Raw genomic sequence first — 15,535 nt, 5'->3', positions numbered from 1 at the left:
TTCTGTCAAGTGTTAGCGGCTAGACTTTTGCATTCAATCTCCGATTCGCTAAAATTCATTTTTTTAGCACTTCAGAAATAATTTGAATGCACATATGTTCAATATTGATGCTTCACTTCAAATCATCTATACACTATCTTATCACATCATTACATGTGGCTCTCCTGAACCAATATAAATAGTACTATTACAAATCATGCTTCATAGAAACGCATTTCAGAGATATGCTTTGTATTCCGCCGTCTACACCAGGCTTCTTCGTTGGGATAATTTGATAGCTTACCGAAAGAGTTTTGGTGAGTCTATCTTGAGTACCCGTTACAGTTCTCCTCTCATGTTTGCCATGTCTGAATTTTCCTTGCAGGTTTTCAGTAGGCAAGAGCTAGAGGTAATTGCCAACCTGTGCAAAAAGCATGACGTCATTTGCCTGAGTGACGAGGTCTACGAATGGCTCGTCTTTGGTGGGGCCGAGCACGTCCGAATCTGTGAGTGTAGTGGAGAATGCGAGAAATTCCAAGTGCCAAGCAATAGAATACCATGGCAGCAAGGTGCTGCACAACAGAATCTTCCATATGAGAGCAAACACACAAGATGGCAAGATCATTATGCACTCACAAACATGAAGTACCCGAAGATAACCATATCCGTCATTTAAGAACGCAGCACCTACTGTTAGTACCATGGTTGCACGAAGCAACAGACATTTAACAGAAGTTGTAACACACACCTTATTCTCCGAGTTCCGAGATCATGCAGGTTATGGCAGCATGTTGTTGGTAGATCGTTTGTTGTGCCTAGCTGATTGAATTTCAAATTCCTGTAAATCATATGGATAGATAAAACTTTTTTACGTTCTTTGCGTCTTTTCGAAGGCACGCTGCCTGGCATGTGGGAAAGGACCATCACTGTCGGAAGTGCGGGAAAGGCCTTCAACATCACTGGATGGAAGGTCTGAGCCCATCTTCTGGTTTCTGCTGCCATCTACAGCTATTAATTCTATGTGGCACACCATATAAATTGGTAGCAATGGTACAGGCCCTTGGAAGCTTGGGGTAGCCCACAAAGGCCTGTGTGTAAGCACTAGGGGGGACGTTAATCCATTACCAGCACCAGCCCAGGCATTTCTTGGAAAGAACAATTTTAATGCCATTTTCGGGTCGGTCCGGGGTTACAAGCCTAAAGATGTCAAAAATGGCACGGACCTACACTCCTTGACGAGGCAGTAGCAGCAAAGTTACGGTATTGCTTGTGTCATTCGAAATATGCATATCTCATAGTTGGGTGGAATCTATGGTGTGGGTACCATCTGCAACTAGTGGTAACATTCCTCTCACTAATGTCAGTTCAAGTGCATGTTACTCTGCAACGTGGAATCTATCAGTGTTGGCATGGTCTACATCAGTGGTTTTCAACCATTAATGTTTCACGGATCCCTTGTGAATCGGTGGATATGATGGAGGACCCCGTTCGTGGCGGGGGGAAGGAAAGGGTATAGGTTAATTATGATAATGATTTAATAAATGGATATAACTAACTGACTGTGTGAAGTATACTTCTCTCATTGACATAGCACACACAAAAAAACTCACCCGAAAATTAAAACTTTCTTCTTTTTTGGATGCAACTGATGAGGCAGTGCTTCGCGGACCCCTCGAATGCTTTGCAGACCCCCACTTGAGAATCACTGGTCTACATCAAGTGAAAATCTGAGTGCAATGAGTGCATAAGAACCTTTTGTTGCAACGGCGATGATAGAAGACAGCGTGGAAAACTAAGGATGATGGCCCGCCTTGCAGCTTATTGCCTTACGAGAGGCGCTACGATAGCTAGTTACGTGCAACCCAGTGACGCCGCCATTTGCAAATATATATATTGGCACCCCGCAGCACCACTACTTTGTCAATGTACCACATGTTTTGCTCAGGTGGGCTGGGCCTATGGAGAGCGAAATGTGCTCAGAGGCACGCGGCTCTATCACCAAAGCTGCAGGATCACGCTGAGCACCCTGCTTCAGGTAAGTCTTTTGTAGCACACCGGTGCTGACTCACTTATACAACTCTTCTATTTCTTCGGTCATTTCGGAGAGAACACATATTTCAGAAAAAACACTTTCCCCAAAAATAAAATTTTTTTTTTTTCAATATTTTGGTTGCAAGATATTGCAACTGAAATATACTATAGCATTGCGGCAAAGCTTCTATTTTGGAATAACGTGCCAATATGGACAAGTTTTGGAATCGGATCTCACTCAAAATGAGTCTCCCAATGTAAATATTACATTGGTTATTTCTTTTCTTTGTGTGTGTGTGTGGGGGGGGGGGGGGGTTTCTTTTTGTGAAAATGTTTGCAATGCAGGCACTCAAAAAATCACAACGTAAATATTGCACTAAAATTTTTTTTTTTTCTGATAAAATTGATTTATGATAGTGCATGTGTCCCATCCAAGCACTTAACAAAAAAAAAAAAAAAAGAAGCTTTGGGGGAGTTTATCGTCTCTTTAATGAGATAATCGCAGGACGTCCATTAGCTCATCAAATCGAACACATCGCAAATTACCAGCTATGGTATTTAATATTTCTTGCACAATACATTTAATATTTTGTGCCTTCCCTGAAAATAAACTGTATGGAATAAGTTGCCAAAAGTTACAGTTGATAGTGCCGAACTCGAAACATTCATTGCAAAGTTCAAAGTTGCACCCTCGTGAAAATATTTTGTAACTAATAACTAATAAACCAGATCTCTACAAAATGATTTTTTTGTGTGCTTTGTTGTATTGCTATTTTTAATGTTTTTCTGTCTTTTTATGGCATACATTCCAGCTTGGACTCTAAAGGCTGGTTCACACATTTACAACTGCTTATGACCTCTTGTAATCTCTCACAACAGGAGAACGCACTCATTATTTCCGTATATTTCCTATTCGTTTTGTACATGACCATTTTTTCATTACAGCTTTAGAATAAGAAGCCCCAAAGCTTAGGGGCCCCAAAGCTTAGGGGCCCCAAAGAAATAGGGGCTCACCACTGCGCATGCACTGAACCCAAAGTGCATTTTGGGTTTTGGATTGGCGCTCGTCCCTAACCCAAAATTCGAGAAATAGCGTGGGCAAACATGGCGGCGCCCTTTTCGCTCACTTCGAAGCAAATTCTTCAATGGTCACTACCACTGATCTCTATGACAATAGCTGGATCGCGCTTCTTGCTCCTGCGAGTGAAGCCACTGGACGGCCATTTTGCTCGTCGCGAAATCGTGTTTTTGATAGCGTTGCAGAGGCTGGCGGCAGCCTGCTGAAGACTTGTTTTCTACTCGTTCGTCGTCATTCGCCGAAAAAGTTCTCTTAAGACCCTGAGGAAGCGTTGAGACTTGCCATCGAGAACATGTGGAAATTTTTACGAAAGCGCAGTGCCACAGGAAAAGGGCACAACTCACTGAAAGTCAGTTTCGCGCCAGTCTCGCGGCGTGATCAAAGCTTCCTTGGCACGCCGAAGTGCTGCATCTCTGTGCCTTCGCACGCTTGGATACCGATCAAGATTCTATGCCATGTGGATTTGTTTTTCGAGTGCAATGTGCATGAAGCCTGTGCATGCTGCTCCAGGGGCAGATACGGCTTCATGCACATTGCACTTGCAAAACACATCCACACGGCATCAAATCTTGATTGGTATCCGAGCGTGCGAAGGCACAGAGATGCAGCAATCGGCATGCCAAGGAAGCTTTCATCACGCGGCAAGACCTGCGAAACCTGCTTTCGACAAGTTGTGCTTTTTCCTGCGGCACTGCGCTTTCGTAAAATTTTCTATGTGTTCTCAACGGTAAGTCTCAACGCTCACACGGGGTCTTAAAAAATCTTCTTTGGCGAATGATGACGAACGAGTAGAAAACGTGTCTTCAGCACGCTGTCACCAGCCTCTGCAATGCTAGCAAAAACACAATTTTGCCACGTGCAAGATGGCCGTCCGGTGGCTTCACTTGCGCTGCAGTGACCAAGCGGCGAAGCGTGATCCAGGAATTGTCATAAAGATCAGTGGTCTCTGCCGTATTAGGCTTCTACTAATATGGTAGAGACCCCACAATTACACAAATGCCAAATTCAAGCTCTACGGATTGGATCATTTTGGCTGAAAACGGCCAACAATATTTAGAATACATTTTAGCGCTCAGAAAACAGGGACAAAGTGTCGAGAAACAGACAGCACAGTGCTAAAATCACGTAATAAAATCAGTTGTTAGTAGTAGCGCACTGTGCTGTCTGTTTCTCGCCTCTTTGTCCCTGTTTTTTGAGCGCTAAAATGTATTCCAAATTCCAAAACCAACTAGCCCAACAATCTACTCTACTGAACAATATTTAAACTGAATTTAGATTCTTTTCTTATAGCCGGGATGATTAGGCTTTGCCTTAACTATGATTTGTAAACAAAAAGTACTTGCTCAATGCAGATGTTTTATGTTTTTCTAATATTTTTAGATTTTGATCATTACGCTTGTTAGCCCCATTGGCACTGCAACCGGTAAACTCCGCACCGCGCTGCGCAGCGTTGTGAAAATTGGCGAAAAAGTTGACTGTTTTAGTGTTGGGGCCCCCTATTCTAAAACTCTCCATTGGCTCGAAAAACTTTTACAATATAAAAATGATCACTTCTCGTAGAGTCCATTTATTTGATCTCGCAAGCACCACAAATCCTTCGCTCTAGTAAAACGCAGTTGCAGGGCCACCTCATCAATGGTGCCGGTGACTTCTCTCGTCGGAGGTCAGCAAACGAAAGTGTGCGAAACAGCCTCAACGACTCTGCAGAATTAAAGGAATATTAAATAAAAAAACCTTACTGCGTGCTTCAGGAGGCAGTGGCGATTGGTATCGAGCACGAGACCGATTGCATCCACGAGCCCACCAGCTACTGGAAGGGCCTGTGCACGAGGCTGCAGGAGAAGCGAGACCGCGTCTGCAGCTCCCTGAGCTGCATAGGCATGACGCCGACCGTGCCGCAGGGCGGCTACTTCATCATGGCAGACTTCTCCAACATAGGTTCGTTCAGCTCGAATGCACTCCGAATTTCGAATAAACAGTTCGACTCGCGCGACCGCATTGTAACCGTGCAGAATTCTGCACTTTCCGGATATCACAACATCTAAAGCCCTTTTTTCAAATTGAAGCAAAAAAAAAACACAGGAGAAATCAGTTCTATCTACACAATCTTAAAGGGATACTTAAACGTAATTTGAAATATACGCCTTGTCTTCAGAAATAGGCCGAATATGATCCACAATATCCATAAATGAAAATCGCACGTTTGAATTTTGAGCCTGAAGGTTGTAGTTTTCGTTATAAACGGCCCACTCTGGCAAGTGCTCGGAGAGCAGCCAGCGGAAAGCACGTGACATCCGCCACAATCGTGACGTAGATTGTCTAGGGACGAGCTAAACTGCAACGAGGCAGACGTTGAGAAGATGTCGTGGCCGTTCCAGCCACCGAAGCGGCCGAAGCACGCCAGCGATCAATCCACCGCAACTAACCCCAAAGCTGCTTTTGTACGAATCTTGAGTGATGGGTTAATCCTCTATAATCTTGCGGAGGGACAATAGCGAAGTCTGGGATACACAAAAGAGAGTCCCAATGAGAGGGGAGTTCGTCGTTCCCCTCTTCTCTTGTGGTGGCTGGAGGCGAGACAGGCATCGTCCCTACCTGTCAAGGTTCCTAGATGGGCATTACAAACGAGGCTTTAGCGACATCCACCAGGTGCTCTTTGCTAATAGTTTAATTCATTTTAAAATTCATTTACATGTCTTTTTTAATTGAGATATTGGTATGCCTGATGTGATACTGCTCCCTCGAACACGAATAAACCAAGAAATAGGCGCCGAAATTTCGTTGCCTTTTCCTTTAAGGTGGCTCCTAGTCTATGCCGACCGTTTAGTAAAGTACGCTTGCGGGAGCTCGCCATTCTCGGCAGGGTTTTCCACGACGCACCCTTAGCACGTAGCGAAGCTAGCAATACGGCAGAATAGGGAGTTTTCATAGATGGTTTTCGCCGTCCCGCAGCCTGCTACAATACCCGGAACTCTACAGTCAAGGCCATCGGCGCGCAGGCGCAGTAGCGGCTTCTTCGTTGCGGAGGGCTTAGAGGAGAGAAAAACGCAGTCTACGAAAACTCCAATTTTCATGCAAACTCTCTATCCGACGATGCGCCAAATGTGCATTGTCAGGACGCTCGTCGTCTTTGCGCGTTTCTCATTGCTGACCGAGCCAATAACGTATAGCGATTGCATGCGATCCTGCGCCTTATCCTGTATATGATTGGATTAGCTGATGGTAGCACACCCGCAAAAAAAACGAGTGCCGTGACAATGCACTTTTGGCACAGCTCAATTGCCTCCGTCGAATCGTAGCGCCGGCTGCGGTCGGACCTACTGCAAAACGGAGTGTGCCTGCAAGCGATCCACGTGGCATTCTATATGTTACCCGGTAGCTATTGCAGCAGGCGAGAGAAGGGATTACGCAGTATAATGAATGGAGCGCAACGCAACATCAGATAGCAAATCATACGAAGAAAAACTGCCAACCTTCTGCCGACGGGTGAGTCTATCCGGCTAGACGGGCCAGTTCATCCGGCTAACTGTATTCGGTTGAAGGAGTCCTTCAGAAAACAGCCCGGCAAACGGAATGTCGGATTAGCGGTATGCGGCTGTTTAAAGGGGGCCACTGAAGTGAATTCCGAGATGGCAGCTGACGACAAGCATTTGTTGGCGGTACCCTCCCAGTGCGGCTGACAGAGCTGCACTTCCATGACTTGCTCCACGGCTTCGGAAGCCAATAAAGCAGGCAGATGCCTTGTTTGGCAACAACTGTTAACAAAAAAAAGGCGGAAAGCAAATAAAAAACAAAATTAATGTCTTAAAATGTTAGAAAAAATACCCTAGCTTCTCAGTCCTTCTTGGCAATAATAAAACATGATAATTATTAAAGACTCGAAGAAGTGGAGCATGCTGGCAAGATACAGGAATAAAAGGAAAGCGACATAAGAGACAAAGACGAGACAAAACATCTAAAGCACCAATATCATTGACACAAAGTTAAAAAAAGTGAAAGCCGTCTACAACTCCCTGTAAAGCCGAATTAGAGCGCAGCTCTTGAGGAGGAGGAGGGAAGGGTACTGGGGGGGGGGGGGGGGGGTTACGTCACCTTGGGGGGTCACGTGACGATGACAATGCCGATGATGTCATCAGTGACGATGACAATGCAGATACCGATGACGTCATTTGACGTCACTGATGACTATGACGATGCGGATGTCGGTGACGTCATCAGTGCCATCACTGATGACGTCATCGGTGATGATGACGATGACGACGCGGATGCTGGTGACGTCATGTCACTGATGACGTCATCAGTGATGATGACGATGCAGATGTTGACGTCATCAGTGACGTCACTGATGACGTCATCGGTGATGACGATGCAGATGCCGGTGACGTCATCAGTGACGTCACTGATGACGTTATCAGTGATGACGACGATGCGGATGCCGGTGACGTCATCAGTGACGTCACTGATGACGTCATCAGTGATGATGACGATGCGGATGCCGGTGATGTCATCAGTGACGCTGACGTCATCGGGGGGGGGGGGGGGGGGGGGGGAAGGGAGGGGGCCTGCGCAGTGCATTATGGGACATTTCCCATAATGCACCGCGCGGTTATGTCGACGCCGACGCCGCTCAAGCTGGAAACGGGCGCCTAAGAGCTGTGCTCTAAAAAGATGGGTTTCACTGTGTTACTACATATATATCAGGGGCGTCCACGCTCACTCGGCCTAAAAGCCACAAACAAAAGTATGAAACTTCCAAGAGCCGGGGGAAGGGGGGAGGGGGGGTCAAACGTTCGTCCAGAGCAATAAATGAAACTTGAACTACTTTCAATCTTTCCGAATCAAAAGCAGTCTAACTGCATGTAAGGTAGCAGTAGCACAAGACTACCAAACCGCAACCTGTCTTTTGATTTAAAACGCGTTCTAGTCTCTTTTTGGGGAAGTGCTCGTGTGACCGGTAGGGAGGCGGGGGAGAGGAGAGGAGGGCTGGGGAGGGAGCTGCGAGCCGCACTTTAGCACGCGAAGAGCCACATGCGGCTCGCGAGCCACATTTTGGCCACCCCTGATATATATTGTAGTGATCTCGCATGCATTCCCGTTTTCTTTCCTCAGCATCAAAAGCAGACATTGAAGGTGAAGGACCAAAGGACGAACGTTTTGCCATGTGGCTTTGCAGAACCAAGGTGAGCATTACACCATTTACAAGGGCTATTCATGACTCCAACTGTCTATAAGTGGTGCAACTCGTTTACCAAAATGGCGGTTATAGTGAGGCTAGGGTATGTGCGCTGGTATACTAGCTGCTGAGTCTGTCTAGCGTGCAGGCTTCACTAAGTGACATAAATCATCCCCACTTATACGAGGAAGCTAGGGTGTTATGCAGGCAAATCACCTGTTTATCCTCAAAACAAATAGTGTTTAGCGTAATATTTATGCCAGAAGGTGTGTTTTAATAAGGAACGAAATTACAACTAATTTCTAGTTTGGACTTAATATCTCGATATAGGTGTTAATTTTGGTTTCTCTCCTAACTCAATATGTATCTTACAGCGTAATCTTTAAGGGAAAGAAATTTTTTTGCTGAAACTTTATTTTGTGACATACGTGTTAGATCCAGGCACTTTAAAATATTTTTTTAGAGTTTGGTGTCCTTTTAATAACTGGGTCCTTAACTGGGTAACATAGAGTATTGTATTTGTTGAAAAAAATCAGCACTGATATTTTGCTGTCCTTGCTGCTTTTTCTCGCACAAATAATTGTCATGTGAAATAATAAACTAAGGGCCCTTTACTCTTTTTTTTTCTTTGTTTTTTTTTTGGGGGGGGGGGGGAGGGAATGAGGGCATTTAGATGATTAATTGCTTTAGCATTATTCTCATCATTCAGTTTAAATTTTACAAAATAGTGCTATGGGTGACAAGGTTAGAAAATGTTCACAAAACTTATCAATTTAGCAATGCCGTTCTCACTACAAAAAGTCTAAAATGAAATATGAGTCAGACTGCAGAAATGTGTGAGTTTTTTAGGGCAACGCGTGATGCATAAAACATCATATTACATCCAGGGTGTATGTCTATAAACTTGCAAAATTAAAAACACTACCAATAGACAAGGACACAAAAGGAAGGCAAACAGGGCGAGTATTTACTCTCAACTGAGCCCTTATTTAAAAAATGAAAGGCGTTTACAATTCTCTGTAATGCCGAATTAGAGCGCAGCTCTTGAGGAGGAGGAGGGGAGGGTATGCCCGTCCCCCTCCCTTCCTCCTCTCCTGCTCCCCTCCCATTTAGTGACAAACTTTCGCTGCGTTTCCCGCTAAATTGAACGGGAAAAATTCCCCGCTAAATTTAGCGGGAACATTTTTCTGCTAAATTTAGTGGGGGAATTTTTTTCACTAAATTTAGCGGGGAAATTTTCCCAGCGGGAAAATTTTGTCCCTAAATTTTGCAGGGAATTTTTTACGGCTAAATTCAGCACAACATCTACCGCTAAATTTAGGGAAAAAAAATTCCCTTCTTCTCCTTTCTCGTGACGTCACACGTGACGTCATTATGGGGAACAGCCCATAATGCAACGCGCGGCTACGCCGACAGCGATGCCGCTCAAGCCGGAAACTGGCACCTAAGAGCTGTGCTCTAAAGCAGTTAAAGCAAACGGAATGAGCAAGCATGACCTGTCACTGCGATCAACAGGACACCTGCCTTTTCATTACAGATTGTCTGCGCCAACCCAACTTTCAAAATACCGCAATCGTGGCAAGGGCCCATGAAAAAGTCGGGAGGGAAGTGCTAGTAGCACATGCTGTAAAGAAAGAGGGCACTGAAGGCTGCGTCAGTCAGCTGCCAACTTCTCTGCATCAAAAAAAGAGTGATTTTATTGACACATGGTGATGAGTGACGCCACTGGGCGATTCAGTGTATTTTTTAACGCAGGTTGTTTGCTTTAGCTGTTTTTAAACAAATGTTCAGTAGAGAGTAAGTGCTCGTCCTATTAGCATTCCTTTTGTGTCCTTGCCTACTATTAGCTTTTTTTAATTTTATAAGTCATAAACCAACTGTCCCGTTTTGCCACTTTCGTATGTCTATCTTGATAATGATGGCAGTTTTTCATGTGCTAGAAAGAAAACACAATGAGACCTTTCTGTGAAGACTGTTAAATGGTATACTTTTGTGATTGTGGCTTTTACTGGAGCCTACATTCCCACAATTTACATTAATAATAATACAACCAAGATACTTATATACATAGTTTTTAAAGCTCTAATATAATTTATTGCTTATGATCTATAATTTAAAACATGCTAAGAACCATGGCAATATAAAGTTGGCAAATTATCATAACTGGTAAATTGCAGAATGTTGAATTAACAGGTTATCAAATAAAAATAGACAAATCAATTAAATCATTCTAGCTAGTCTGAGAAATCAATGTAAAATAACATTAATTGTGGGGAAAGCATATTGTGACTGTGCTATTAAAGCCGTGACTTTTGACAATCGGCAAAACTTCAAAATTCGCCGCCAATTCTTCTGTACCAAATGCCCCAAAATACAAAAAAAAAGGGTTCTGTTGTTGTTTTTTTAATAGCAAAACTTCCCAGAACATATATTTTCTTTAACTTTTATGCACCATTGTTTTGCCAAATCAGCCTTTCCAGTTAGAAGGGACGCCCGCTTGCACGTCTGCTCCCTGCAGCAGGTTTTGTTGGTGTTGAAAAACCGGTGAAACTGCAGCGAGTTTAAATATTGCATATACGAGCGAACGCATACACTTTGTGTTTGCGTTAGCCGTTGCGTGTTCCTCATTGCGCGTGCACGGAATCCAAAATGGCGGTCTTAGACTGGCACAAGGTGACGACACGCATGATCAGTGCAAGCGTACAGTGCTTTTGTTTGCTTCTATACGCAATACTAAAACTCTCTAGTAAGGTACAATCCCATACCGGCTGTAGTACTACACTGGACTGTGAGGAGTGTTGTTTGCATTCAGAAATCACTGTACGCGAGCCATAATCGCGAGCAGTTCCGCTGTGTCGGTGAGCAGGTGAATCTGGGAACCCTCACTATAAGCGCTTCCCGTTTCCGCCACGAGAAGGCGAGCAACGAGTTGGAGTTGCGAATAGTACCTAGGGCCTAATGAGACTTTGTTTCAAAATGTCTACACAAAAGATTGCACTATGTATATGCAGTCTCAGCAGAAACCTCAGTGGAACATTTAAAGAGCTATTTTCGGGTTCCATAATCTACAAATCTTCAGGAGCACCGCATTTTTAATTGCTTTAAGTGACCTAGTCATGTGAACAAATTTTTCCAGTTGTCTTTCTTATTTATTCGCGACTCCAGCAAAACGGACGCCACCAAGCGGGAGAACCCGGAACCAGCCGGACCAGGTTGCCCCGCGCCCCTCCGCGTCTCTGGTGGCTTTCGCGGATACGTGTTGTCGGCGCGGTGGCGAACAATGTAATTTGACGAGGGTCCGAAAATTTTTTAAGTTTGCCTGATTGTTCATTAGTCTGGTGAAGCCTCAGTAGATTGTTTCCTTTCATCACGTGTTTGAAAGCCCGTTTACTCCACAACACACAGTCGCGTGCTTTCGATTTCTTGGATGGGGAGGAATCACGGAAAAACGTTTTGGTTTCTTGTCTGTCTCGAATCACATTCAAAGTTACGACTACTTGGTAATTGATAAGTGGTCTCTTTATAAGGATGCAGAACAGTGGACTGGGGACGACAGACGGGGTGTTTCACCGGAGGGAATACTAACGTTACAGTCAAGTAAAGGGAAGGTTCGATAGCTGTTTTTCTTGAGTTTGGCTACGTTCGATTAGCTTCAAGTCTGAGCCACCCCCGCCGGTCGGTGCGTTGGCTATTCATCTTGGCTGCTTTTCGCCGAGAAAGCCTCTGGACCACAACGAAGGAGTTGGACTGTTTTTGCAATTACTTGATTCCGGAAAACCTGCTCGCTGCATACGATGAATGAGGGAAATTGTCTGCTTTAAAAAGGTGGGGGACGCGTCTCGCAAAGTTAGAAGCTGTCACGGCATTATGACCTATCGCGCCTCCAATATTTATATTATACCCCCTTCGAAGCCAGTTGCGATATACGTTTACATTGTTCAGGTTGACCGGCCACAAAAAATACAAATTTTCTCCGTCCAGTACTCAAAGTCAAGTTTACTGCAGAGGTGTTCTGTGTAAATCTCCGATGAAGGTTTTCTTTAGTTTGTCCGAATTCGTCTCCGTGCTACCGGCTACTACCATTTGGCTGAGTTTAAGTAGTATCTCTCTGTGTGTCAAATATACTTTTATTCAGCAGTTCACTTCATAGCTAGTAAATTAAGCCCATATTTAAACCCGAAGAATATACTAATATTGTTTTAGTGGGGCCCATAGTAAGTAATATAATACATAACCCGTATATTCATCAAAATAACTTCTCGATTGCTACTAAGACATGAATTGAAATACGAGTATCAGCTGCTTAGTGGGGCGCCAGCGGGTTAAGGGGGGGACACTACCCAAAAAAGTAAATTTTTGAACCACTTGTCTGATTTAATTTATATTTACAGGGCTTGTTTCTGTTGACGTTGAGAACATTTCTGCCGATTTTTGTTAACCTGGGTGAAGTACAAAAAAAATTGCAAACGTTCAAAGACGAAAGTGGGCGTGTCTGCTTAGGAAAACTATTGTTTCGAAATTACTTATAAATTTGCCGTTTCCATGTGTTACATTGCATTAGGACAGTTCAGAGCAAATAACTATGGAGCTATATTTCTATGTTATACCATCTTTCATGACAAAAAAGCCACATAAACACAAATACAGTTTTTTAGATTTCCATCCTTTCTCCAATCTTTTAGTTCTTGAGCATGAAAAATGACAAAAATAAAAAATACAAGCTCTTAGTTATCTTCCCCTTAAAATTTCACCCCAGAAAAACTCATAAAAATGAATCGAAGTTGCATAATAACAAAACGATAGTTTTCCTAACGTGAAATTTATGCCAAAAAGTGGAATGGAGAAAAATGTGTTCAAAGTGCTTCAACCTCCACCTTTCCTTTAGCATCGGTGGACCGAAAATAATTTATAAAAAATTAACTATGCAGTGTAAACTAATGAAACTTTCTGGGAATACTCTCTAGATGTTGGTGGATGTAAATATGACATTTTTCAAAATCAACTTTTTTTGCCGAAATTGTTTTTTCTGGGTAGTGTCCCCCCTTAACACGCTCTTTGATTCAAGAAGCGCTTGCTTAATTTTCGTGATTTTCCTGCAGCCTGTGTTGTTGACCGAGCAGACGACTGGAGCAGTTTCTTAAACGCGGATACGCACAAAAGCTCGATTTTGCGGACAGATAAGTCGCAGGGTCGAGGCATGTGAGTTAGCTGAAGATTACTCTCGGTGGAACAATTTTGTAGGCATCGCCGCTTTCCTTAGCTGATTAAAACTGATTAGAGTCTATTGCCGTCTCTCCGGAGCCCATAGTTTCGGTTTTGAACAAAATCTCTGATACGAAAGTTTGATATGAAAAGAACGAAAAACACGGGGAAAACAAAACTATGCTCTGCAAGTTTATGTGCACCGGCTACACTTAACTGTCGCATTTCAGATACCTATAAAATTGGGCATTAAAGAAAAGAAAACCTGTTAAATTCAATGCGCCACCCGTTCAGGCGGCCCGGCCGAGCCGACGCGACCTGGACTCAGCCGCCATGTTTGTTTGGTGGTGGCGCCCCCTATAGGTCGCTGGAGTCGCGAATAGAACTAACTAGAGTCACTTAAAATTGATGCATACTAAATGGTCATTACAATTCATTTTTTGCCTTTTGCAAACATATGGCACTCTAAAAAATATTTGGGATTCCTCAACCTTGGCCAAATTTGAAAACCGTGACTGGTGTTTAAACTCTTGAAGCAAGCCTCGCACTAGCCATCGGTATACAAACTAACTCTTATTTCTTACCCTGGGTTTGAAGAAACTCCTAGGCATCCCTCCCAGTTCTTTCTACGGACCGGCAGACAAGGTCCTGGCTCAGCACCTGATCCGTTTCTGCTTCATGAGGGTCTGAACCATGTTTTGCTATTGAATCTCTTTCCCTGACCCCTTCGAGGGGCGGTGCAACGATTTTTGTATTTTGTGCAAGTATCGCTTAGAACGAATTCCCAACATTCATGAAACATGTTTTAGTTTTTCTACACGTGCAAAGGTAGTCACAAAAAAAAAGAATCAAAGAAAACTGAACGGCATTCATTTCCTCAACTCACAGCCAGAACAAGGGGCCACATGACCTGGAACAGATTATATGCCGCCAATGTTTATCATAGCTCTGCGCTGGGATTGACAAAGTGTGGGACACGCACCAATTCCAGAAATTGTTAAGGTTTGGTTATTCTCATCATTGCAGCAATTGAACACGAGCCACTACCCAAATCTTTGTCGAGCTATTGATTATCACGAGCCCAAATCAAATGCTCACGCAACGCTCAGGTCCAATCTATGAGCGCCATTCAAACACTGTCATTCAGGAAACTATGCCAACACTGCAACCCCTCAACTAAATCGTCAAGTTTTGCGAAGAAGAGATTGAAAGAAAACATTTGCTTTCATTCTTAAAACTACAATGCAACAAAACAAGTCTTCTGGTCAGTGGAGCAGTGTTCAAGTACACTTGAGTCCCACTAGTGCCAGTAAGTTTGTGCAAAGTGAAAAACATTCCAAATGAATATTGCTGCACTCTTAAGTGCAGTCACAAGTAGGACTCATGGGCTGTAGGCCCATGAAAACGGAGAAGCTGCCAAAGCTGCCTCTCTAGCAATTCTTAGCATTGCACCCACCTCTGCGTAGTACTATTACTTGCCAGGAAGGAGCCAATCTCATTATATTTGGAAACAAGAATAGAAAATCCATTGTGATAAAAAGGTATGAAGAGGATGAACACCTTGGCAATTGGCAATGCTTACACAATGCACTATTATACTAAAACATCTCTGCTAAGAGCATAATACTTGTACACCATTAACTAAAAGAATGCCATATTATTCAATGTAAATATAGAGATCAATGCCCAAACACCGTAAAAAAATTATGACCTAAAATATCAGTGACATTGGAGAGCACAGTATATTCATACCATATATATTTTCAACTTGTCATATGTATCAAGTCAAAGTTACACTTCAGTCAGCAAACAACGATACTGAATTCATGCCCCGCTGCATTACCACACTCATTGGGATTCTTTGTTTTCTTTTGGATGGACGTCACTCCTTTTTAGGAAGACTCAACATTGCATCAAGCCATACAGATTCTCAACGAGTTGAAGCCAACAATGTAGGGAAATGTGGTAGCTTGTACAATAAAAGAATTGGTTTGGGTCATTGTGTTCCAATTAATTTGGGTGAATACATACATAAACAGAACCATCCAGAAAAAAAACTGAATAGGAAATGT

The 15,535-nt window shown here is 43.5% G+C and overlaps 1 protein-coding gene across 7 annotated transcripts in view; it reads left to right on the top strand.

Moving 5' to 3' along the window:
* Positions 1-15,462, top strand: part of LOC8040797 (kynurenine aminotransferase) — a 31,321-nt gene extending 15,859 nt beyond the window's left edge. For all 7 annotated transcript variants that reach the window (XM_029993188.4, XM_029993189.2, XM_029993186.2 and 4 more), the window contains 7 exons: positions 365-485; positions 873-949; positions 1,925-2,014; positions 4,840-5,026; positions 8,198-8,268; positions 14,061-14,147; positions 15,360-15,462. In XM_029993188.4, the coding sequence (XP_029849048.2) occupies positions 365-485; positions 873-949; positions 1,925-2,014; positions 4,840-5,026; positions 8,198-8,268; positions 14,061-14,147; positions 15,360-15,419 (693 nt within the window). In that variant the 3' untranslated portion in view covers positions 15,420-15,462. The remainder of the gene's footprint in view (positions 1-364; positions 486-872; positions 950-1,924; positions 2,015-4,839; positions 5,027-8,197; positions 8,269-14,060; positions 14,148-15,359) is intronic.
* Positions 15,463-15,535: the final 73 nt, after the last annotated feature.

This window comes from Ixodes scapularis, unplaced genomic scaffold (assembly GCF_016920785.2).
Source record: "Ixodes scapularis isolate PalLabHiFi unplaced genomic scaffold, ASM1692078v2 PGA_scaffold3__209_contigs__length_174095766, whole genome shotgun sequence".
Lineage (NCBI taxonomy): Eukaryota > Metazoa > Arthropoda > Arachnida > Ixodida > Ixodidae > Ixodes > Ixodes scapularis.
This window is presented reverse-complemented; position numbering and strand designations above follow the sequence as displayed.